At 47.4% G+C, this 26,544-nt stretch overlaps 1 protein-coding gene across 2 annotated transcripts in view; it reads left to right on the forward strand.

Moving 5' to 3' along the window:
• The window catches only part of spag9b (sperm associated antigen 9b), an 85,217-nt gene extending 68,334 nt beyond the window's left edge, over nucleotides 1-16,883 (forward strand). For both annotated transcript variants that reach the window (XM_079493254.1, XM_079493255.1), the window contains 11 exons: nucleotides 1,341-1,583; nucleotides 3,341-3,500; nucleotides 3,610-3,738; nucleotides 4,248-4,328; nucleotides 5,069-5,136; nucleotides 5,658-5,806; nucleotides 7,700-7,871; nucleotides 8,692-8,805; nucleotides 9,634-9,816; nucleotides 11,555-11,689; nucleotides 12,289-16,883. In XM_079493254.1, the coding sequence (XP_079349380.1) occupies nucleotides 1,341-1,583; nucleotides 3,341-3,500; nucleotides 3,610-3,738; nucleotides 4,248-4,328; nucleotides 5,069-5,136; nucleotides 5,658-5,806; nucleotides 7,700-7,871; nucleotides 8,692-8,805; nucleotides 9,634-9,816; nucleotides 11,555-11,689; nucleotides 12,289-12,407 (1,553 nt within the window). In that variant the 3' untranslated portion in view covers nucleotides 12,408-16,883. The remainder of the gene's footprint in view (nucleotides 1-1,340; nucleotides 1,584-3,340; nucleotides 3,501-3,609; nucleotides 3,739-4,247; nucleotides 4,329-5,068; nucleotides 5,137-5,657; nucleotides 5,807-7,699; nucleotides 7,872-8,691; nucleotides 8,806-9,633; nucleotides 9,817-11,554; nucleotides 11,690-12,288) is intronic.
• Nucleotides 16,884-26,544: the final 9,661 nt, after the last annotated feature.

The following is a 26,544-nucleotide window of genomic DNA, read 5'->3' on the forward strand; positions in this document are numbered from 1 at the left end:
TGCAATACAAATAAACGGTATCGGATCGTTTTACAATGCAAATAATCAATACTATTTACAGGGGGGGTGGAGTATAAATAAAGTAAAAGTATGAGTACAAATATGAATTAAGCCCCATTTGATTTCCAAAATAGTGGATCTACAAGCTCACAACGTGTTGCGATGTGTTGTGAGCGTGTACAGTAAATCCACTAAAAGAGAAAATGTTCGTGGGGGCACGGTGGCACAGTTGGTAGTGCTGTCGCCTCACAGCTAGAAGGTCCTGGGTTCGATTCCCGCTCGGGGCGCTGTGGGTTCCGGTGGCGTGTTTCCTCCTCCGCGTCATCAGTGCCCATATCCGAGGCGGGGTTGGCGAAAGGGCCTTTCTGTGTGGAGTTTGCATGTTCTCCCCGTGTCCCCTAGGGTAGGTACCCTCACAAAAAACATGCAGTAATCCTGGTCTCTAAACTGCCTCCCCCTGGCCAGCCTGATGGAGGTGAAAGGAACTGGTTGGAATAACGTGTTCCTTCCACGCGCTACGTCCAACCAGGGAAACTCCCCCCTGTCAGGTGTAAAGGAGCAACTTGGACACTCAGGCATGAAGGAAGCATGAGTTCAAGTCCGTTGCTCTCCCCATGTCCCCCATATATGGGGACTAGGTTGGCGGAGGGTGTGTAGAGCCCAGGGTTACATTAGATAATTGACACAGGGGTGAAAAATGGGTTACAAAATCGTGGGATAAAGAAATGATAAAAAAAAAAGAGCGAAAATGTTCATCTCATTATACTCATTATGGGTGAACAAAATGGGGGTATTGCAGGATGAAACTAGTGGATAAATGAGTGGTTGCAGACAAGAAAACACATATCTACATGTGCGTCACATGTTGATGGACGGGTATGGATTGAGAAGCACTCAGTGTTGATCTGAAATCAGATTAATTCCCCCCCCAAAAACGTCGGCTTTGAGGTAGAGCAGGTCGTCCAATGATCCCTGGGTCGGCGGTTCGAAGTGTCGAAGTGTCCTTTGGCAAGACACTGAACCCTACATTGCCTCCAATGAGTTGGTCGATGTGAGCTTGCCACCATTTAATTGGTGTGTGAATTTGGGACGTGTTCGCCGCTTCACCTCCCAATGTATGAATGAATGAACCATTGTAAGGCGCTTTGAGCACTTGGAAAAGCGCAATAAAAATGCAATTCATTATAAAACAATTTTTCAGAGTTGGGGAAAGAACTGAATTTGAGGTTAAAAATGTAAATGCCTCGAATGGCGCCCCATGTATTCCAGCCACACTGGCTAATGAACTGGCATGTTGTTTGTCTGTCTGTCTGTCTGTCTGTCTGTCTGTTGTCATTCAGGTGCCAGAGAGACGGACTACCCGGCCGGTGAGGAGGTGTCTCAGCCTTCGGAGGAGGCCGGAGGACCGGTGGGAGTGGGAGACGACGGCGGCTCGTCGGAGGAGCCCCCCGTCTCAGCCAATGGCAGCCCTGCGAGCGGCGAGGGGCTGCTCATGGGAATCACCGTGGTTGGCTGTACCACCGAGGGGCCGGCAGCCGCTCCTCAGAGAGAGGACAGTCCGGTCGGAGCGGACCCACTAACGGGTAACGCCTGATTTATACTCGCAAGAGACGAGGGGCGGCGGTGGATCAGGGGTAGAGTGGCTGGATGGTAACCGCAAGGTTGCCAGTTCGATCCCGGGCTCCCCCAGAGTTAGTGTCGAAGTGTCCTTGAGCAAGACACTGAACCCCTAATTGCTCCCGATGTGCTGGTTGATACCTTGCACGGTTTCCGCTGCCATCGGTGTATGAATGTGTGTGTGAATGGGTGAATGTAATGCACAACCTGTGTAAAGCGCCTTGGATAAAAGCGCTATATTTACCAAGAGAAGGTTACGGGTTACATTCCTAAAAAAATAGCAGATCTACAAGCTCACAACGAATCTCCTGTGAACATGTACAGTACATGGTTATTTTCAGTGCGCAAACACCAGCATGCAACCAAATATGAATTGGGAATAAGAAATGTAGATTTATTCTACCTCAGGAAATTACTTTGATACAGTTGCCAAGAAACGCAGTTGGGGAAATAGAAAGAGAAGAAAACATAAAAAAAAATACAAATCACAAGAATCATTCTTTTTTATTGTTTTTCTCAGTCTTTGATCATAATGCAATTTACTTCTGTTCTGTTTCCCCCTAACATAAGCCCTCAATGAATTGAATTGAATGGGGCTTTGGGTTTTAGTGCTAATTCGCTTATTTCCATCGCTCCATTTTATATATCCTCTCTTCATAATGTAAATAGTAGCCCAAGTGGCAGACTTTACTACTTATTTCGAAGGAAATAAGCAAATTAGCACTAAAATAAGTAATAAGTAGTAAATAGTAATAGGTAGGGGAAATAGCCAATAATGCGCTTTTGCACAAAATAACACCTGGACCTCTTTGCAACGTAACGACTGCAAATAAAGGTAAGAAAGCCTTCTAGGCCTGGGCCATGGCTCAGTGGTCCAGGCACCTGGGCCATGGCTCAGTGGTCCAGGCACCTGGGCCATGGCTCAGTGGTCCAGGCACCTTCTAGGTCTGGGCCATGGCTCAGTGGTCCAGGCACCTTGGCTGGTAATCCAGTCTGGCTTTACTGCATGTCTTCCCCCCATCTCTCTCCCCATTTCCTGTCAGCCTACTGTCTGTCCCTCCATAAAATATATATATATTAAAAAAAAAGCCTTCTAGTCCGAAATTCTCCTTCAAACCACTGCACTTAGTTTACCCTAGGGCTCTGTACTGCACTTAGTTTACCCTAGGGCTCTGTACTGCACTTAGTTTACCCTAGGGCTCTGTACTTGTACTTGCTCTGTACCTCTATTGTAATTACTATTATTATAATTATACATTTTTATCGAAATAGTATCGAAATAGCCAATCTGAGAGTTATGTGACGCGCTGTGAGCTTGTAAATCTGCTATTTCCGCCAAATGTTGACCGCCAGAATATGGACGCTGCGGGGTTCATGTGGTCATGTCATTCCAAGCATTGTGTTGACCCGCAGCAGAGTCCAGAGCTGTGGGGTTCATGTGGTCATGTCATTCCAAGCATTGTGTTGACCCTCAGCAGAGTCCAGAGCTGTGGGGTTCATGTGGTCATGTCATTCCAAGCATTGTGTTGACCCTCAGCAGAGTCCAGAGCTGCAGGGTTCATGTGGTCATGTCATTCCAAGCATTGTGTTGACCCTCAGCAGAGTCCAGAGCTGTGGGGTTCATGTGGTCATGTCATTCCAAGCATTGTGTTGACCCTCAGCAGAGTCCAGAGCTGTGGGGTTCATGTGGTCATGTCATTCCAAGCATTGTGTTGACCCTCAGCAGAGTCCAGGCCGGCGGAGCAGGCGACCGAAGCAACCGAGGCCAGTGGCGGACCTGCTGTCGACCACAGAGGAGGTCAGAGGGGCGTCTACACTGAGCACGTGTTCACCGACCCGCTGGGGGCCCAGCCCGCGGAGAACTCGGGCAACTACACGCAGAGGTACACACACAAACACTCACACACACACAATTAGAGATGTCCGATATTGACTTTTTTTGCCGATATACCGATATGGTCCTCCTCCTCATTTCCAATGTGTGCTGGTCAGGGAGTGTGACCTGCTGAAGGATGGGGTCAGTTCCAGCCCCGTCCCAGAGGAACAGGACCTGATGAGAGAAGAGGCCCAGAAGATGAGCAGCGTGCTGCCCACCATGTGGTTGGGGGCACAGAACGGATGGTAAGAAGCTCTTTGGTTTGTAATCACCCTGTCCTCGCCACTGCATGGGAACGGCCTCTCTCCGCTCACTCGGAGTGTTAGTGTTAAGGCCTATTCATAGTCTGGATTTTCGGTGGTGAGCTGACCACCGGAGCTGAAATAACGTTGAGCGGTGGTGAGTAAAAACAGAGAGAAGGGCTGGAGTGGTGGCGGTGGTTTGCTCTTCACCGCGGCTTGTGACGTCATGTTGTAGTTCGGTGGTCACCTCACCACCGAAAAGCCAGACTATGTATGAGCCTTTAGTGTAGTGTTCATTTTTACGGCTTTAGTCATAGCGTGTTGAATCAAATTATGTTTAGTTTTAGTCTGAAAAGTTTTTTGTATATCATTTATATGATTTCATTCAACTAAATCTATAGTTCTATAGAAGACATTTTTAGAATCTGATCTCAGGTCAAAATGGGTTAATGGACGAAGTGAACACTGACTCCAGGAAGTGAACACTGACTCCTTGTCTGTCTGGTTTCCAGTGTGTACGTGCACTCCTCCGTGGCTCAGTGGAAGAAGTGTCTCCATTCTATTAAGCTGAAGGACTCCGTTCTCGGCATAGTGTAAGTACAGTCCGACAGGTCCTCATTCCCAGGTAGACTTTTATTCCCTGCAACAACCTACGCTATTCTACGTTCCGCACTTGCTTGCTACATATTGTTGCCGATGGGCAGAAAGCTTGTGTCTTCATATTTCAACTCTTTTTTTGTATTAATTGGTGTCCTAATTCGTCATGCAAGCGTCTCGCACAGGTTCAGGTTCATTTATTTGTTTGTCCCCGTGGGGTGATTTGGTTGGTTTACAGCAAGGCATAACACAGGCAGGTAACATGAAACACAAAAACACAGTAAAAAGGCACATAGTACACATAGAACAATAAAACAGGATGGCAGTTCAAGGTATCAGTGTAACATTGTAATTCATAACATTTTCAGAACGGTTGTATAAATAATTCATACAAGCGAGTCAGGTGACAAGTTACCTCCTCCTCCTATCGGCATTTAGAGCCTGGATAGATACAGGCACGAAGGAGAACTTATACCTATTGATTTTGCCCATAGGTATAATAAGGTATAGGTAACCCTGCTTTTGGCACACGTACCAAAAATGGCCGATCTTCAAGCTGTGGCTTTACAAATATTGAACCAGTGGAAAGTATTAACAAGAAGAGCTGTGTGACTAAATAATAACTTAATTGCATCCATTAGACATCAAGGTTTCTGCCCAACGGAGACGATGTGATAGTATCGATCCCTCTTTGTGCAGAGTAGACATTCAGCTACTGTCCTCTCTCTCCCAACAGGCATGTGAAAGGCCGGGTGCTGGTGGCTCTTTCTGATGGCACGTTGGCCATCTTCCACAGAGGAGTAGGTGAGGCTGCACACTGACCATGACTCACTGTTGTTATTATGTGCTTTCATCCTTCCAATTGACCACTTAATAAGCCCTGTTTTTTTACTTGGGCTTTAAAACGAATAGCCAATTCGCTTTCACATCTCACAGTATGCCATGAATGATGAGACATCTTTTGACCTTGTAGTTTGGCTATTTGTTTGAAGAAATGGGAAAACACTTTCATTTAATTTCATTTTATTTCGCACAGTGTATCACAATACAGTACAACTCATAATAGATAACAATTCATTTGTCTTTCATAATTCATTTGTCTTTCATACAGTATCTGATACACCCATGACGAAAAGGAGCAGGAAGAAGAATAAATTCTTATAAATACCTGCCCCCTTTTCAATTAAAAGTTAGTTTACTGAATCTGACATGCCCAAAATAAGGGTGCCCAGATTCAAATGGTTAAAGTAAGCTGTTGCTAGCATGGGTGTCGATGCAGGACAAAAGGGGGTCAAACTGTTTTTCTCTTATTTCTTTGATTTCAGACGGTCAGTGGGACCTGACCAACTACCACCTGCTAGACTTGGGTCGACCCCATCACTCCATCCGCTGCATCACTGTAGTGCATGATAAAGTGTGGTGTGGCTACAGGAACAAGATCTATGTGGTGCAGCCCAAAGCCATGAAAATAGAGGTATGTTCAGACAGTACTGTATGTACACTCATATGATGTCTCCCAGCGTAGGGACATGATACACTCATATGATGTCTCCCAGCGTAGGGACATGATACACTCATATGATGTCTCCCAGCGTAGGGACATGATACACTCATATGATGTCTCCCAGCGTAGGGACATGATACACTCATATGATGTCTCCCAGCGTAGGGAGGGACATGATACCGCCTGGGATTTTGTATATCATGATATGCCAGAAGTGTTGTAATCACTTAAACTCCGTATTGTAATCACTTAAATGGACCCTTATGGGTCTGTAACTCTGAGAGTGTACAAATGTTCCATTGGTACACTCTCAGAGTTAAATTACAAGTAAGACGCGTAAACGCGGGAAGCGAACGAAGCTGTTGTGGCAGGCTGACACACACACACAGACCTCTGTATCGTTCCAATTTCTTCTCTGTATCGTTCCAATTTCAGTTGCCCTCTGGTGGCGGGCGGGTGGTGTTACAGCGTGACACACACACACACACACAGACAGCTTTGGCCAGCTTCTGTAGTTAGTGCTCACTTCGTTCGCAAACATTGATTTTACAATATAAATTGAGGGTCCCAGAGATAGAAATGCCATTAAATGGGGATCCGATCCGTAGACTAATGGATGTCAAACTGGGGGTCCTTGAAATTAAACGGGTTGAGAATCACTGCTAGAGCCGTAAAAAAATCTTCTCTTATGGGGGTCCCTGGCAAACCTTTTCAAATGGGGGTCCGTGGGCTAATTAGTGTCAACTTGGGGGTCCTTGACATGAAAAGGTTTGGGAACGACTGCTCCATGACTCCCGTTCCCCAGCAGGGACGTGTGCACACATAGACATCAAAGGGGGCTTCAGCCCCTGCCCTTTTACCCGTCTGTAAAACAACTGCCCTTTCCAGACCACGAATGTCAGCATTTACTATAGTGGAAGAAATGCAAATGCCGCTCCTTTCCACGCCAAACCGGAAGTATTCAGGAGAATACATTTTGTCTCCTGAACTAAGGGACGCACCATTTTGCATTGAACAAATTAGTTTCGAAATCCATGTCGTACACCACATCTCCACTAGCTAAAGAGTGCTGGGTTGCGGCCCGAAAAGAGCTGATCTACAAGCTCACAACGCGTCGCAGCGCGACGCGTTGTGAGCTTGTAGATCTGCTATTTTCGCTATTTGTGTCCAAAAGTGCCCTCTTACGGGATTTCAGCCCCTGCCTCTCTAACACTCTCTGCACGTCCCCTGTTCCCCACTTTGACGACAGAGTACAGCATCTTGCAATGGGTCTGGTCCACAAGATTCGATACTCCACCAAGATACCCATGTACCTGTGTAGATACTTCCTTAATGTTAACGAAGTCCACACCCACAACACCAGAGGGAATGCAACGAACCATGTTCAACCCAGATTCGGCACAAACAAGGGACTAAATTATTTTCGCTCCTATGCCACCAAAATGTGGAACGCCTTACCAACAGTCATTGCGAACAGACATGCGAATCCCTTGACTCCTTCAAAACCCCTCTCAAAGGGCACCTACGGATGGCTGCAATTCGAAACTGGCCCCCGTAAAATCTGAATCCCCCCCACCGCCCCCCCCTTTTCCCCTCACTGTATATGTTTCTTTTCCTTTTTACCTCCATTATGATGAATTCCTGTTCTGTTCTTTGTCTATATAGAAGTGTCTATTTGTACGTCTCTAAATGTTTTGATGAATTGAACATGGTGGACCCTGTAAACAAGTGTAATGCTTAATTGGGTCGTCCACTCACAGTTAACAGCCTTTGTATTGAGTTTGTGCTTGAAAGGTACTGTAATTCTGAAAACTGTTAATACATTTTTCAATCAATCAATCAAACTCTGTCCTCCGTCTGCAGAAGTCTTTTGACGCCCACCCCCGCAAGGAGAGCCAGGTCCGGCAGCTGGCCTGGGACGGAGACGGCATCTGGGTGTCCATCAGACTGGACTCCACGCTCAGGCTGTTCCACGCCCACACCCACCAGCACCTCCAGGACGTAGACATTGAGCCCTACGTCAGCAAGATGCTGGGTGAGCTGAGTGGAGGTTCTTCTGCCAGATCAGTGGGAAATAAGATCCATCTTTCCTTTTCGCTATCAACAACTCGGATTCTAATTGATTTTGTTGTCAATATATACCACTTAACCCATTTTGACCTGAGATCAGATTCTAAAAATGTCTTCTACATCCTGACAGTTTTCTGAAAAAGCTATGTTTCTATGTCAGTCGTTCTTCGATTTTTCAAAAATAGCAGACCTACAGACCTTTTCCCTCACTGTATACGTTTCTTTTCCCTTTTTACCTCCTTTATGATGAATTCCTGTTCTGTCCTTTGTCTATATAGAAGTGTCTATTTGTACGTCTCTAAATGTTTTTGATGAATTGAACATGGTGGACCCTATTGGAAACAAGTGTAATGCTTAATTGGGTCGTCCACTCACAGTTAACAGTCTTTGTATTGAGTTTGTGCTTGAAATGTACTGTAATTCTGCAAACTGTTAATAAATATTTCAATCAATCAATCAAAAAACAAGCTCGTAGCGCGCCACTTGGTGTCATCATGGGGTTGTGTGCATTTTTTGCTATAATTTAACATTTTTGTTGTCTATTATTACAAAAATATATATATATTATTTCATCAATTTCATTAAAATGTATTAAATCTAATTGGTTCCATTAACTGTAACACCCGTACCTTTTAATAATTGTCTCCGTCTTCTGTGAATGAAACACAAAAGAATAATTATTATTGAAGAAGATGGCTGTGAATAACTGTGGGGAATTCTTGACAAAGAACATTTCTGCCAACGGTTGTGATAATATACATTATAACGGGTATAATGTATTCCAGGTACGGGGAAGCTGGGCTTCTCGTTTGTGCGGATCACAGCTCTCATGGTGTCGTGTAAACGCCTGTGGGTCGGCACCGGGAACGGAGTCATCATCTCTATCCCCCTGACAGACAGTGAGTACCACCATGGCATGAACTCAATAATTGCTGCACGTTGAACATTACAGTAGGGAACAGCTCAACTTTTAGGCTCTTGACATTCTGGGGCTCTCGAAATTCGCCTTGACATCTTATAGTTTGCTGTAGAGAGTTCTTAGTTCATTGCTTTATTTAGTCTTTTTCTTTTCTTGCTGCTGTTGTACATACTTTTTCTACTGATAAAAATGTGCCCTAGTGTCTTTTTTTAGTGTGCTGTTTGATGCCCAGATCTCTGCTTCTCTATCTAAGGTCTTTCTTTAAAGGAGAATTCCATACTAAAAGGCTTTCTTACCTTTCTTTGTAGTTGTTACGTCCCCACCAAAGAGGTCCAGGTGTTATTTTGTGCAAAAGCTCCTTATTGGCTATTTCCCCTACCATAAGCCCTAAATGAATTGCATTGAATTGAATGGGGCTATGGGGTGTTGTGCTTATTCGCTTATTTCCATTTTTTTGTATATATCCTCTCTTCATAATGTAAATAATATCCCAAGTGGCACACTTTACTACTTATTTTGATGGAAATAAGCGAATTAGCACAACACCCCATAGCCCCATTCAATTCCCATTCAATGCAATTCATTGAGGGCTTATGGTAGGGGAAATAGCCAATAAGAAGTTTTTGCACCAAAAAACACCTGGACCTCTTTGGTGGGGACGTAACAACTACAAAGAAAGGTAAGAAAGGTAAAAAAGCCTTCTAGCATGGAATTCTCCTTTAACAACCTCTGTACCACATTGTGTCTTTTCCGTCTCCCCTCTAAATATCTTTCTGCTCTACTTTCCGCTTTTATCTGTGATTTCCAGCAACCAACAAGGTAACCACGGGGACAGGAGGACACAGACCAGGGAGTGTAGTGCGAGTCTACGGCGATGAGAACAGCGACAAAGTGACGGCCGGAACCTTTGTTCCTTTCTGCTCCATGGCTCACGCACAGCTCTGTTTCCATGGTCACCGGGATGCTGTGAAGTTCTTCACCTCTGTCCCTGGTAAACAAACACAGTGGTGGAACAAGGGCTCAAATGCTTTACCCAAAGTAGAAGTATGAATACTGTAATGTAGAAGAAGTACTCCGTTTAACCCATTCTGACCTGAGATCAGATTCTAAAAATGTCTTCTACATCCTGACAGTTTTCTGAAAAAGCTATGTTTCTATGTCAGTCGTTCTTCGATTTTTCAAAAATAGCAGACCTACAAGCTCATAGCGCACCACTCGGTGGCGCGCTATGAGCTTGTAGATCTGCTATTTTTCAATAGCTAAAGCATAACATAATGCTAACACCAAAAGGGGTTCCCGCCCAAAATTGGTTAAGTAAAAGTCCCGAATTCAAAATGTACTTGAGTTAAAAGTACTAAAGTGTTGCCATCAAAATGTACTCCCAAAAGTAGAAAGTACTCATTGTGCAGAGTTTCCCATTTCACGTTTTTCAAACGTCTAGAAAAAATCTTTTAACAATAGCCGATCTACAAGCTCACAATGCATCGCATCGCGACGCATTGTGAGCTTGTAGATCGTCTATTTTCAAATGGTCGAAATGTATAGAGCTGAAGTGGTTAACAAAAGCTACAACGTAATTAGTAACTAAAGTTTTCAAATAAATGTAGTGGAGTAAAAGTACACTATTTGCCTCTGAGATGTATTGGAGTAGCAGTAAAAGTACTGGAAATTAGAAATACTATATAATATACCTCCAAATTGTACTTACAGTAAGTACAGTACTTAAGTAATTGTACTTAGTTACTTTAAATCACTGGTGTTAGATGTGATCACACTCTTTGCTCTTATGTTGTCAGCTGTTTATTTATGTTGTACAGATGACGTGTATTTAAAAAGATAATAATACTCCTAGCTTGACTACATTTAACCCTGACGTCGAAATTAAAAAAATGTCTTTTCTGAAATACCTCATGTTTCTGTATCAGTGGTTCTCCATATTTCATGTCAAGGACCTCCAAAAATGATAATTGGCCACAGACCCCCATCTGAAAATATGTTGTTCCAGGGAACTCCCAGAAGCAAAGATTTGAGTTGAAAACGTTCGCTCTGAAAGAATATATATTCAAAGATTTGAGTTGAAAACGTTCGCTCTGAAAGAATATATATTCAAAGATTTGAGTTGAAAATGTTCGCTCTGAAAGAATATATATTCAAAGATTTGAGTTGAAAATGTTCGCTCTGAAAGAATATATATTCAAAGATTTGCGTCACATTTTCACGATTAGCAAAGATTTGAGTTGAAAACGTTCGCTCTGAAAGAATATATATTCAAAGATTTGAGTTGAAAACGTTCGCTCTGAAAGAATATATATTCAAAGATTTGAGTTGAAAATGTTCGCTCTGAAAGAATATATATTCAAAGATTTGAGTTGAAAATGTTCGCTCTGAAAGAATATATATTCAAAGATTTGCGTCACATTTTCACGATTTTTCAAAAATAGCAGACCTACAAGTTAAATAGCAAGCTTGTAGATCTGCTATTTTTCAACAGCTAAAGCATAACATAATGCTTAAAACACCGAAAGGGGTTCCCGCCCAAAATGGGTTAAGAACAGAGGTTTTCAATGTCAGGTGGACACGGATAATACTACTGTGTGAAATGTGCAATCTCTCCGTTACATGTGGACATAATGGATAAAATAAAAGTAAAGCGCAACAACAACAAAAAAAACCACCCCCCATAATACTAACCCTGTCCTTGTCCATAATGTGCCTGTGCGTGCATGAAGGCCATGCAGTCCCACACGCATCGAGTGGAGGAGAAGCAGCAGGCGACAACAAGGCCATGGATGCTCATTCTCAGGATGGGACCAGGTCTATGTTGGTGATGAGTGGAGGAGAAGGCTACATTGACTTCAGGATGGGTGAGTGCGTTGTAGGGCTACCACTATTGATTATATCATGGGTCCCCGGGGACCCCTAGGGGTACTTGAGGGAGTTCCAGGGGGTACCTAGCTCAATTTGAGATAGTTAGGAACCAAATGGACCCTTATGGGTCTGTAACTCTGAGAGTGTACAAATGGAACCAAATGGCATTTGGTTCCATTTGTACACTCTCTGAGTTAAATTAACATTGTTTTACAATATAAATTGGGGTGCCAGAGATAGAAGTGCCATTAAATTGGGGGTCCGTAGCATAATGCGTGTGAAACTGGGGTCCTTGAAATTAATATGTTTCGGAATCACTGCTAGAGCCGTAAAAATCCTCCCTTATCGGGGTCACTGGCATATGTTTTCAAATGGGGGGTCCGCGGCCTAATAAATGTTGATTTGGGGGTACTTGACACGAAAAAGTTTGGGAAGCACTGGATTATATCATTAGATCTGTGTCCTGCGTTTTGTTGGAAAAAAAACATACACAACATTTATATATCAACGAATCGACATGTAAAACATTGTGTTTGTGCCTGTGTGTGTGTGTGTGCGTGTGTGTGTGTGTGTGTGTGTGTGTGTGTGTGTGTAGGTGATGAGGGTGCTGAGCCAGAGGACGTGGATGAGCCCACGATGAAGCTGCAGCCCTTCTTGGCCAAAGCTGAGCGCAGCCACCTTATTGTCTGGCAGGTCCTTTGTAATGACGACTGAATTTGGACCTCTCTTACCCATGAAACACTACCCCCCCCCACCCCCAGCCCCCTGCACCTGAACACACGCTGACACGGAAAGGGAGCTCGGGGGGTGGAGGACCTGCCGCACACAAGACACCAGGTCTAAGATTAGCACTTTGTCCCTCGGGTCACAGCGAAACTGTTAGCTCTTCTTCGCGCATCAGCGGTAAACTTCGCCGCAGGAGTGTGGCGGCTTTCTGCCCATCACCGGGAGCAGTTCAAACTGAACACGAAACGCATGTTCATTTAGATTTTTATTTACTTACTTTACATTTCCCACTACTTTTTTGTATATCTGTTTTGTTCAAAATAATTTTACTTTTTTTATTCCTTTGCAATTACCGTTTTTTCAAGTACACAAATACTGAATACAAAACCATGCCCTTTTTTATTTATTTTTTACTTTATTTCATTATTATTATTATTTGTTTCATGTGCTCAGAAAAAAGAATGCATCCAATTTTCCAACTTGACACATTCAGGTTTCACTCCCTGTACTGTGTGAACACTTTCAACAGTTACAATTACTGGTGTCCTAATGTTTGATGATGTAAGGCAGTGGTTCTCAACCAGTGGGCCTTGAGGCGGTTCCAGGTGGTCCCCAGCTAAATGATGGAGAGTTGGTAACCAAATGGACCCTTATAGATCTTTAACTCACAAGAGCGTAAAATGAAACCAAATGGATCCGTAGCGGTCCATTTGGTTTAATTTTACGCTTTAAGAGTTAAATTATTGTTAAACGTCTGCATTACTTAATTTACAAGAACTCTTAACACCAATTTTGAGAATGTAGAAGAATTGTTTGCCTGTTATCACTCCTATGGTACCACATCAATACAGCATGGAATTGTGGACAAACTCTCATCCAACGGCAACGAAATATTCTAAGTCTTGGGTCTGAGAGGCTAAATCTCATCAAATGGTGGTCCGTGGCTCAAAGGCCAAATAAATAATGGACCTTGATGTGAAAAGGGTTCGAAACCACTGATGTAAGAATAGATCAGGACAATCAGAATAGATAAGGAGTCTATTCCTGTGCAGTTGGTTATAAACAAAGCAGACGTGTTCGTCCACTTTCCCCATTCTGTAAAGTTTTCTTTCCTACTCTCTCTTCCTCACTCGCGCTTCTCGCTTTATCTTACTACTTCCTTGTGAACTTGGCATTTGATTGTATGCAAGACTGTTTAAATCAATTGCCTGTTTTCACTGGATCTTGTTTCGTGTCGAGACAAATGCAATACACAGATGAATCATGTTATGGGCTGCTGGAGCAGAGGATTGCCCCGTTCAACGCCTTCTCATCATCTCCCGAGTCTTGACCCATCCGTGCGAAGCTGGGTAACAGTTTAGAGACTTGACTTTGCAAGATTAAAAATGCAACGGCTACCTGCTACTCTTGTACGCGGATGTCCTTCCTTCCTTGACATTAGTGGCAGGTCTGTTTTTTAGTTGGACCGGTTGATAATCCTTGATTTAGATTCTATTGAATTAGCCTATTGAGGAGGCCAGAAAGGAAGGGAGGCAGGGTGTGACATAGAAGTATTTGAACAGGGCCCCAGAGAGACGTCATTGCAGTGGCGTGCACAGATAGACACTAGGGGGTGCTAGAGCACCCCCTGCCCTTTTCCCTCTGGACAAATGTGCCCTTTTGAACAAACAAAAAAAACAGTACAGTGTACACTGTACAGTATGTGGACCATGGTGACATTGATCAATTCTTGATGAAAAGCTTCTAATATATTATTTAGACACCAAAACTTTTACGATTTTTCAAAAATAGCAGACCTACAAGCTCGTAGCGCGCCACTCGGTGGCGCGTTATGAGCTTGTAGATCTGCTATTTTTCAATAGCTAAAGTATAACATAATGCTTAGTTAAAACACCAAAAGGGGTTCCCGTCCAGAATGGGTTAAGGCAACCGGCCGGTTCCACGCGCTGCACAAGGTGCCCTTTCTTTTCACTTGAGCACCTGCCCCTCTAAATGTCTGTGCACGCCACTGCGTCATTGCATCTCTGCTCCGTCGACCCTTCCCACCAGCTTAGAGCTAAGTAGACACTTTACAAATATCTACGACTGCCTTAGGTATCGAGGTTTGAAAGAACTAAGTTATATAGACTTTTTTCAAGTATTTATTCTTCTGTGAAAGAATGTTTGCTACCAAAGGAAAATGATTTAAAAAAAAATTAAAATAAGATTAATTGAGGATTATGTTAAACTAACAAAACAGTGACTCCTCTTCATAACATGACTTTGCCTTTTAGCAGCATGTTTTGGTCTTGCCTCCCTGTAGATCCCATGTAACACAAACCCTGGTGTATAGATAGATATATTTTTAGACCTTCATATTTCGCTTTAAGTGAAAGTAATTGGGTTTAATTAACAGGAGAGACCATGCTGGACCTACTGCTGTTTGTATAAACATGCTATGGGAGTGTATATGTGCAGGAACATTGAGCGTTATCTGAACATTATTATCTCATATACAAATCTCAAACTGTCAAGTTTTTATTAACCACTTAAGCCCTACTTAAAAAAAAATAGCCATTCACAATACGTCACAACCACGACGAGATGTGAGCTCGCTCTGCTATTGGAAATCTTTTTGAAAACTTCTGCCTCCCAGCAAGCCAAATGACGTTATGATGACGTCCTCCGGTGACTCCGGTGACGTTCAGGACTAGACCAGATCTCAGCCCATATGGGGATGATCTTTACGTCATTTCCAAGACACCAGTTGAAGTAATATAGCTTATTCTGAGCCAGATCTGACTAGTTATGATATGACTTAAGTTGATCTGGTCTCGATCGGACTCTCTCTGATTCATCCAGGGACGTCCGTCTTTTAGCGGGCAGAATTTATGTTGGTTGAAATCAGGTGATATTCTGGGCCAGATCTGACTAGTCTTGGTTTGACTTGATCTAGCCCCAATCGAGACGTCACTAAGTCGTCCAGGTCCTGACCGTGCTTGCTGGGCTATGATTCCATGCCCAAAAGAGGGACACCAGGGTTAAAGTGGTTAAAAAATCCTTGACTTGACATTGTGTTTTTGCAGTGCCGCTCTAGTCTCCGCCCCCTGCGCCTTTTTTTGTTACATGATGTTCAGTAGCTGCGGCTCTGAAGTGAAATTCCCTCCTGATGTGTCGGGCAGACATCGATTCTTTCAGTCAATATTTTAAGACTATTTTTTATTAGCCTTTTGTATGTTTTTGGATTGTTTTTTTTAGACTGCTCTCTCTCTGAAATGGCAACCTATCCCCCGCTACTGTCCACTATAATCTGGCCCGGATGCAGGGCGCAACGTGTGCGGGATGTCGGATAGGGTGCAATTCGAGGCGAGCCCTGTCTCTGGCCTGTGTGTGTGTGTGTGTGTGTGTGTGTGTGTGTGTACTATCAGAATTTTTGCTGTTATGTTTTGTTTTTTGTTTTCTGTTTCCTCTGTATTGAAGAGTATGAGATATGAGGCCCGTCCTCATGTGAGTGTGTGCGCATGCATGTCTCTTCCCTCCACGAGAGGAGAGGATTGCTATCGTATTGCAATTTAGCCATTTCAGTATTTATTTCCATGAATGAGCCTTTTGCAATTCAGAATGTATCTTTGTACATTGAATAGGAATATATATATATGATTATATATGTCTTTGAAACATGAAACTGGCTTGGGTTTATTGTTATGACAATGTTTTTTTTGTTTTTCTTTTGCTATTGAAATGATATATTGTTGTAATACTTGGTTGATTTTTTGGAGAGGGTAACTCACTGAGCTATGCACTATCTCTGCAGGAGGTGGCGGTGGTCAAGGCAGGGGTTGTCTGAGGCCTGCGTATTAGTAGTATTAACACAGTGCCCTGGGTAGAACTCACCCTCAGACATAGACAGGATCAGTTTACCCTCCCAAAGCTCTGATATTAAGACTACTGGAGGGTTCAGTAAAACTGATATCGGATCAGTCAATGGGGGGCAACTCTATTGTACCAGAGCTGGTTTCACAAAACCTGCTTCCTCCATCCTCCTCCTCAACTTAGGATGTACCCCCCCTACTCCCCTGTCCGGGGGGCTACAGTCTTAGGATGTACTCCCCTGTCAGGGGGGCTACAGTCTTAGGATGTACCCCCCCTACTCCCCTGTCAGGGGGGCCTACAGTCTTAGGATGTACCCCCCCCCTACTCCCCTGTCAGGGGGGCTACAGTCTTAGGATGTACCCCCCCTACTCCCCTGTCAGGGGGGCTACAGTCTTAGGATGTTCCCCCCCTACTCCCCTGTCAGGGGGGCTACAGTCTTAGGATGTACCCCCCCTACTCCCCTGTCAGGGGGGGCTACAGTCCTCCCAACATACAGGCTTGTCATTGATATCGACCCCCATCTGTTCTAGTACATGCATCGACCTGTGTACTTCTACAGCATCTCTAGCCTTACTATTTTTAACAATTAAATAAACTTTTCTGGGGAAAGTCTTATTTATCCATTGTTTATTGTTTTTGGTTTTTATTTCTGTGTTGCCAGCCGAGTCTGCTCTTGCGTCTGCCATCATAGATTAAATCCAGAGGCTTCGGAAGGTGAAAGTCAAGGGCAGTTTATCTCCCAAATCAACCACCTCCCTCCCTCCTCCCTCCACCACCTCCCTCCCTCCCTCCCAAATCAACCACCTCCCCCCCCCTCCGTTGGTCCTTTGCTCTGCCACTGTATTGATTTCCTCTAACTGGCAGAAACTCAAACTTTAGCTGAAGTCGTCTCATATTTCCATGTAATTGTGCCTTTCCAGCTGCAATGATGTGTGCTTGCACTGCTTGGTACACTGTTAAATCCTAAGTGTTAATTTAGGTCTTTAAATGATGGTTAAATGATTATTTAGGATTTGTGAAAGACAATGAAATGTCTATATTATTCGTAATGTGAGCTTTCAGGTCTTCCACAAGAAATCGGCCCAGTTAAAGCATACATTTATGCTTTGCTTTTAACAAAAAATAACTTTTGAGTATGTGGGGCCATTCCAAACATCCCATTCCATTCTCCGCCACTAGGAGGTGTGGTTCAGCTAGTCAAGTCTATACTCTGCCCAGTGACTTTTATTAAAAGGACAGGAGCACCCCTCCCCCGTCTGTGATTGGTTCACAAGTGTTCTATTCAAGGCCTTGGTTCCATCCCATTGAATCACGCTGAAGCGGAGCTTAGCCCAGTGAAAGACAGATAGAGGAGAAGCTTTCATCGCTCCCAGGCGCTAGTAGAATGCCCAGCTGTCATGGAGAACTGTGATGATACTCCAGTAGTATATGGACTGAATATACATTATAGCTGCTGACGACGTCCAGACTCCAGACTGAGACAAGGAAAGCATGCACGCTTTCCTCCTCTTGTCCTCAGTTTTCGTACAGGGAACATGATGGTTTACATTTCCTTTCTTGACCTCTCCAGACAAACACGGAGCACATAGACTCACTCAACTAATTATGTTTTTGTTGCTTGCCAAAAATATCAGAACTGTTGGGCAAGCAACGCCTCACAATGGAGTATAAACTAGAAAGGGGTGCTCTGCCAGGGATGTGTAAGTCGTGGGTTGCATCCTTAAGGAACTGAGGAAGTTCCTGGTGGAAATAGAATTTCCATTACATATGGTTAAACCTTCTCAATATCTGATTAAAATTTGGTCTCAATTGGAGGATGTGTTTTTGGCATTTCTTGTAAATTAGGCCCCGATCTCCCACAAACTTTGGAAGACAATTATAGCTAATTGGTTTGAAATATGAAAACATTGACTCCAGAGATATCTGTAGAAGACTAGGGGGGGGGGGTACTAGTTGGTACTAGTTGACTAGTTGATTAAAAAAAAAAAGTTTATTTTTTTTATTTTTTCCCCGATTTTGTAGGCCTCAAGATCAGGTAGATTATAGTTATAGTCACCAATGTACACAGTTTTTAAATGTACAAATCTTTATTTCAAAAAATATATAGGTAGTTAAACAACTAGTCGACTAGTAAACTAGGCAACTTAGTAAAAAATACTAGCAGTGAATGCCCTAACACACACACACACACACACACACGGGGGGGCAAAAACATAATCTCCATCCCTGTCCTTCTGGCGTAGATAATTATGGCATCAATAATGTGTTGTTTATTTGCAAGCTTGTGTGCAGATACGTCCGGGAGACAGCTGGTGGCTCCAGGTGGGGATAGGCAGGTCTCTGTCCCATGTGGCTCCAGGTGGGGTTATAGGCAGGTCTCTGTCCCATGTGGCTCCAGGTGGGGTTATAGGCAGGTCTCTGTCCCATGTGGCTCCAGGTGGGGTTAGGCAGGTCTCTGTCCCATGTGGCTCCAGGTGGGGTTAGGCAGGTCTCTGTCCCATGTGGCTCCAGGTGGGGTTATAGGCAGGTCTCTGTCCCATGTGGCTCCAGGTGGGGTTAGGCAGGTCTCTGTCCCATGTGGCTCCAGGTGGGGTTAGACAGGTCTCTGTCCCATGTGGCTCCAGGTGGGGTTAGGCAGGTCTCTGTCCCATGTGGCTCCAGGTGGGGTTATAGGCAGGTCTCTGTCCCATGTGGCTCCAGGTGGGTTCGGCAGGTCTCTGTCCCATGTGGCTCCAGGTGGGGTTAGGCAGGTCTCTGTCCCATGTGGCTCCAGGTGGGGTTAGGCAGGTCTCTGTCCCATGTGGCTCCAGGTGGGGTTAGACAGGTCTCTGTCCCATGTGGCTCCAGGTGGGGTTCGGCAGGTCTCTGTCCCATGTGGCTCCAGGTGGGGTTAGGCAGGTCTCTGTCCCATGTGGCTCCAGGTGGGTTAGGCAGGTCTCTGTCCCATGTGGCTCCAGGTGGGGTTAGGCAGGTCTCTGTTCCATGTGGCTCCAGGTGGGGTTAGGCAGGTCTCTGTCCCATGTGGCTCCAGGTGGGGTTAGGCAGGTCTCTGTTCCATGTGGCTCCAGGTGGGGTTAGGCAGGTCTCTGTTCCATGTGGCTCCAGGTGGGGTTAGACAGGTCTCTGTCCCATGTGGCTCCAGGTGGGGTTAGGCAGGTCTCTGTCCCATGTGGCTCCAGGTGGGGATAGGCAGGTCTCTGTCCCATGTGGCTCCAGGTGGGGTTAGGCAGGTCTCTGTCCCATGTGGCTCCAGGTGGGGTTAGGCAGGTCTCTGTCCCATGTGGCTCCAGGTGGGGTTATAGGCAGGTCTCTGTCCCATGTGGCTCCAGGTGGGGTTAGGCAGGTCTCTGTCCCATGTGGCTCCAGGTGGGGTTAGGCAGGTCTCTGTCCCATGTGGCTCCAGGTGGGGTTATAGGCAGGTCTCTGTCCCATGTGGCTCCAGGTGGGGTTATAGGCAGGTCTCTGTCCCATGTGGCTCCAGGTGGGGTTATAGACAGGTCTCTGTCCCATGTGGCTCCAGGTGGGGTTAGGCAGGTCTCTGTCCCATGTGGCTCCAGGTGGGGTTATAGGCAGGTCTCTGTCCCATGTGGCTCCAGGTGGGGTTAGGCAGGTCTCTGTCCCATGTGGCTCCAGGTGGGGTTAGGCAGGTCTCTGTCCCATGTGGCTCCAGGTGGGGTTAGGCAGGTCTCTGTCCCATGTGGCTCCAGGTGGGGTTATAGGCAGGTCTCTGTCCCATGTGGCTCCAGGTGGGGTTAGACAGGTCTCTGTCCCATGTGGCTCCAGGTGGGGTTAGACAGGTCTCTGTCCCATGTGGCTCCAGGTGGGGTTAGGCAGGTCTCTGTCCCATGTGGCTCCAGGTGGGGTTCGGCAGGTCTCTGTCCCATGTGGCTCCAGGTGGGGTTAGGCAGGTCTCTGTCCCATGTGGCTCCAGGTTGGGTTAGGCAGGTCTCTGTCCCATGTGGCTCCAGGTGGGGTTAGGCAGGTCTCTGTCCCATGTGGCTCCAGGTGGGGTTAGGCAGGTCTCTGTCCCATGTGGCTCCAGGTGGGGTTAGGCAGGTCTCTGTCCCATGTGGCTCCAGGTGGGGTTAGGCAGGTCTCTGTCCCATGTGGCTCCAGGTGGGGTTAGACAGGTCTCTGTCCCATGTGGCTCCAGGTGGGGTTAGGCAGGTCTCTGTCCCATGTGGCTCCAGGTGGGGTTCGGCAGGTCTCTGTCCCATGTGGCTCCAGGTGGGGTTAGGCAGGTCTCTGTCCCATGTGGCTCCAGGTGGGGTTAGGCAGGTCTCTGTCCCATGTGGCTCCAGGTGGGGTTAGGCAGGTCTCTGTCCCATGTGGCTCCAGGTGGGGTTATAGGCAGGTCTCTGTCCCATGTGGCTCCAGGTGGGGTTATAGGCAGGTCTCTGTCCCATGTGGCTCCAGGTGGGGTTGGGCAGGTCTCTGTCCCATGTGGCTCCAGGTGGGTTAGGCAGGTCTCTGTCCCATGTGGCTCCAGGTGGGGTTATAGGCAGGTCTCTGTCCCATGTGGCTCCAGGGGGGGTTAGGCAGGTCTCTGTCCCATGTGGCTCCAGGTGGGGTTATAGGCAGGTCTCTGTCCCATGTGGCTCCAGGGGGGGTTAGGCAGGTCTCTGTCCCATGTGGCTCCAGGTGGGGTTATAGGCAGGTCTCTGTCCCATGTGGCTCCAGGTGGGGATAGGCAGGTCTCTGTCCCATGTGGCTCCAGGTGGGGTTATAGGCAGGTCTCTGTCCCATGTGGCTCCAGGTGGGGTTAGGCAGGTCTCTGTCCCATGTGGCTCCAGGTGGGGTTAGGCAGGTCTCTGTCCCATGTGGCTCCAGGTGGGGTTAGGCAGGTCTCTGTCCCATGTGGCTCCAGGTGGGGTTCGGCAGGTCTCTGTCCCATGTGGCTCCAGGTGGGGTTATAGGCAGGTCTCTGTCCCATGTGGCTCCAGGTGGGGTTAGACAGGTCTCTGTCCCATGACCTCATGCTGCTATTGGGCGAACAGTAAAAAGTCGTGCAAGGGTGATCAAGCCCCCACACACGACAATCTCCGTTCACAGTAAGGGTCAGGTGGCTGTCCTAAATAATATGATGCAGCTGAATAACCATGCACGACTATGGACACTGTGTGCGTGCGTAAGAACGAGATGTCTTTTTTTGCCGAGGCACAGACCGTTCTTTTGCAGACACGGGGGGTGGTGTGTGTGTGTGTGTGTGTGTGTGTGTGTGTGTGTGTGTGTGTGTGTGTGTGTGTGTGTGTGTGTGTGTGTGTGTGTGTGTGTGTGTGTGTGTGTGTGTGTGTGTGTGTGTGTGTGTGTGTGTGTGTGTGTGTGTGTGTGTGTGTGTGTGTGTGTGTGTGTGTGTGTGTGTGTGTGTGTGGGGGGGGGGGGGGGTGGTGTGTGCGTGTGGGTGTGGGGGTGGTCGGTCTCATATGTTCTTCCACAGAGGTCCAGATGGGTGTAATGAGGTGAGTGCTGACTGTGCTCGACGTTACCTTTTCACCACCACCAGGAGGGAAACGCAGTAAGTATAAATCATTATGTCATGTGCCCTCTTATATCGCACACACACAAAAAATGATAAATGCCTTTGAATCTAGGTATAGATTTCTGTGAATTATACATGTCTGTCAGTCAACACTCACGTGCACACACACACCGAGGATAGAGAGAGTACTGTGTGTGTGTGTGTGTGTGTTGTCACATGTCACAGAAATCATCTGCACTGTCATCTCCTCTGGTTGTGTCACCATCCCCCGTGATGCAGGATAAACACGCAGCTGGAGCCCTCCGCCCACACCGTACGCCCCCCAACACACACACATTATCCCTGTCTCTCCTTCTCTCTCATCCCCGGCCACCCACCCACCGTCCTGTCATCCTCTGTCCTTCTCCGTTCTTTAACCCTAACCCAACACACACCATTATCCCTGTCTCTTCTTCCCTCTCATCCCCGGCCACCCACCCACCGCCCTGTCATCCTCTGTCCTTCTCCCTTCTTTAACCCTAACCCAACACACACCATTATCCCTGTCTCTTCTTCTCTCTCATCCCCGGCCACCCACCCACCGCCCTGTCATCCTCTGTCCTTCTCCCTTCTTTAACCCTAACCCAACACACACCATTATCCCTGTCTCTTCTCTCTCATCCCCGGCCACCCACCCACCGCCCTGTCATCCTCTGTCCTTCTCCCTTCTTTAACCCTAACCCAACACACACCATTATCCCTGTCTCTTCTTCTCTCTCATCCCCGGCCACCCACCCACCGTCCTGTCATCCTCTGTCCTTCTCCCTTCTTTAACCCTAACCCAACACACACCATTATCCCTGTCTCTTCTTCTCTCTCATCCCCGGCCACCCACCCACCGTCCTGTCATCCTCTGTCCTTCTCCCTTCTTTAACCCTAACCCAACACACACCATTATCCCTGTCTCTTCTCTCTCATCCCCGGCCACCCACCCACCGTCCTGTCATCCTCTGTCCTTCTCCCTTCTTTAACCCTAACCCAACACACACCATTATCCCTGTCTCCTCTTCCCTCTCATCCCCGGTCACCCACCCACCGTCCTGTCATCCTCTGTCCTTCTCCCTTCTTTAACCCTAACCCAACACACACCATTATCCCTGTCTCTTCTCTCTCATCCCCGGCCACCCACCCACCGTCCTGTCATCCTCTGTCCTTCTCCCTTCTTTAACCCTAACCCAACACACACCATTATCCCTGTCTCTCCTTCTCTCTCATCCCCGGCCACCCACCCACCGTCCTGTCATCCTCTGTCCTTCTCCCTTCTTTAACCCTAACCCAACACACACCATTATCCCTGTCTCTTCTTCTCTCTCATCCCCGGCCACCCACCCACCGCCCTGTCATCCTCTGTCCTTCTCCCTTCTTTAACCCTAACCCAACACACAACATTATCCCTGTCTCTTCTTCTCTCTCATCCCCGGCCACCCACCCTCCCACCGCCCTGTCATCCTCTGTCCTTCTCCCTTCTTTAACCCTAACCCAACACACACCATTATCCCTGTCTCTTCTCTCTCATCCCCGGCCACCTAACGCCCAACACACACCATTATCCCTGTCTCTTCTTCTCTCTCATCCCCGGCCACCCACCCACCCACCGCCCTGTCATCCTCTGTCCTTCTCCCTTCTTTAACCCTAACCCAACACACACCATTATCCCTGTCTCTTCTTCTCTCTCATCCCCGGCCACCCACCCACCGTCCTGTCATCCTCTGTCCTTCTCCGTTCTTTAACCCTAACCCAACACACACCATTATCCCTGTCTCTTCTCTCTCATCCCCGGCCACCCACCCACCATCCTGTCATCCTCTGTCCTTCTCCCTTCTTTAACCCTAACCCAACACACACCATTATCCCTGTCTCTTCTTCCCTCTCATCCCCGGCCACCCACCCACCGTCCTGTCATCCTCTGTCCTTCTCTAACCCTAACCCAACACACACCATTATCCCTGTCTCTTCTCTCTCATCCCCGGCCACCCACCCACCGTCCTGTCATCCTCTGTCCTTCTCCCTTCTTTAACCCTAACCCAACACACACCATTATCCCTGTCTCTTCTTCTCTCTCATCCCCGGCCACCCACCCACCGCCCTGTCATCCTCTGTCCTTCTCCCTTCTTTAACCCTAACCCAACACACACCATTATCCCTGTCTCTTCTTCTCTCTCATCCCCGGCCACCCACCCACCGTCCTGTCATCCTCTGTCCTTCTCCCTTCTTTAACCCTAACCCAACACACACACATTATCCCTGTCTCTTCTTCTCTCTCATCCCCGGTCACCCACCCACCGTCCTGTCATCCTCTGTCCTTCTCCGTTCTTTAACCCTAACCCAACACACACCATTATCCCTGTCTCTTCTTCTCTCTCATCCCCGGTCACCCACCCACCGTCCTGTCATCCTCTGTCCTTCTCCGTTCTTTTACTGGAACAGCGGTTGGTCTGGAAAAAAATGGTAAATGGTGCTTTTATATTGCGCTTCTAAAGCACTACTGTATACAACGTGCATTCCGTTCAAACGTTTACACACCGACGGGCGGCGGAGGAAACCACGGTACCGAAGGTGGTACCTATCTGCTCATCGGAGGCATGTAGTTATGGGTTCGGTGCCTTGGAGGAAACCACGGTACCGAAGGTGGTACCTATCTGCTCATCGGAGGCATGCAGTTATGGGTCCGGTGCCTTGGAGGAAACCACGGTACCGAAGGTGGTACCTATCGGCTCATCGGAGGCATGTAGTTATGGGTTCGGTGCCTTGGAGGAAACCACGGTACCGAAGGTGGTACCTATCGGCTCATCGGAGGCATGCAGTTAGGGGTTCGGTGCCTTGGAGGAAACCACGGTACCGAAGGTGGTACCTATCGGCTCATCGGAGGCATGCAGTTATGGGTTCGGTGCCTTGGAGGAAACCACGGTACCGAAGGTGGTACCTATCGGCTCATCGGAGGCATGCAGTTAGGGGTTCGGTGCCTTGGAGGAAACCATGGTACCAAAGGTGGTACCAATCGGCTCATCGGAGGCATGCAGTTAGGGGTTCGGTGCCTTGGAGGAAACCACGGTACCGAAGGTGGTACCTATCGGCTCATCGGAGGCATGCAGTTATGGGTTCGGTGCCTTGGAGGAAACCACGGTACCGAAGGTGGTACCTATCGGCTCATCGGAGGCATGCAGTTATGGGTTCGGTGCCTTGGAGGAAACCACGGTACCGAAGGTGGTACCTATCGGTTCATCAGAGGCATGCAGTTATGGGTTCGGTGCCTTGGAGGAAACCACGGTACCAAAGGTGGTACCTATCGGCTCATCGGAGGCATGCAGTTATGGGTTCGGTGCCTTGGAGGAAACCACGGTACCGAAGGTGGTACCTATCGGTTCATCGGAGGCATGCAGTTATGGGTTCGGTGCCTTGGAGGAAACCACGGTACCGAAGGTGGTACCTATCTGCTCATCGGAGGCATGCAGTTATGGGTCCGGTGCCTTGGAGGAAACCACGGTACCGAAGGTGGTACCTATCTGCTCATCGGAGGCATGCAGTTATGGGTTCGGTGCCTTGGAGGAAACCACGGTACCGAAGGTGGTACCTATCTGCTCATCGGAGGCATGCAGTTATGGGTTCGGTGCCTTGGAGGAAACCACGGTACCGAAGGTGGTACCTATCGGTTCATCGGAGGCATGTAGTTATGGGTTCGGTGCCTTGGAGGAAACCACGGTACCAAAGGTGGTACCTATCGGCTCATCGGAGGCATGTAGTTATGGGTCCGGTGCCTTGGAGGAAACCACGGTACCGAAGGTGGTACCTATTGGCTCATCGGAGGCATGCAGTTATGGGTTCGGTGCCTTGGAGGAAACCACGGTACCGAAGGTGGTACCTATCGGCTCATCGGAGGCATGCAGTTATGGGTTCGGTGCCTTGGAGGAAACCACGGTACCAAAGGTGGTACGTATCGGCTCATCGGAGGCATGTAGTTATGGGTTCGGTGCCTTGGAGGAAACCACGGTACCGAAGGTGGTACCTATCAGCTCATCGGAGGCATGCAGTTATGGGTTCGGTGCCTTGGAGGAAACCATGGTACCGAAGGTGGTACCTATCGGTTCATCAGAGGCATGTAGTTATGGGTTCGGTGCCTTGGAGGAAACCACGGTACCGAAGGTGGTACCTATCAGCTCATCGGAGGCATGCAGTTATGGGTTCGGTGCCTTGGAGGAAACCACGGTACCGAAGGTGGTACCTATCTGCTCATCGGAGGCATGCAGTTAGGGGTTCGGTGCCTTGGAGGAAACCACGGTACCGAAGGTGGTACCTATTGGCTCATCGGAGGCATGCAGTTATGGGTTCGGTGCCTTGGAGGAAACCACGGTACCGAAGGTGGTACCTATCGGTTCATCAGAGGCATGCAGTTATGGGTTCGGTGCCTTGGAGGAAACCACGGTACCGAAGGTGGTACCTATCGGTTCATCGGAGGCATGCAGTTAGGGGTTCGGTGCCTTGGAGGAAACCACGGTACCGAAGGTGGTACCTATTGGCTCATCGGAGGCATGCAGTTAGGGGTTCGGTGCCTTGCTCAAGGACACTTCGACATTAACCGAATCTATGCCAGACCCACGATTTCTCGGGATTCGTGCTTGCAACCTCCTTTCCTGCCAACACAGGAAACCTCGGGTTTGTTTAATGTCATTTAATCCAGAATTAATAGTATTTTATTTACCGTTTTTAAGCATCCTCCCATGGTGTGTAGTCGCTGAATATCCAAAATCTCCTCGTGCA

Source organism: Electrona antarctica (assembly GCF_951216825.1).
Source record: "Electrona antarctica genome assembly, chromosome: 22".
NCBI classification, from domain to species: domain Eukaryota; kingdom Metazoa; phylum Chordata; class Actinopteri; order Myctophiformes; family Myctophidae; genus Electrona; species Electrona antarctica.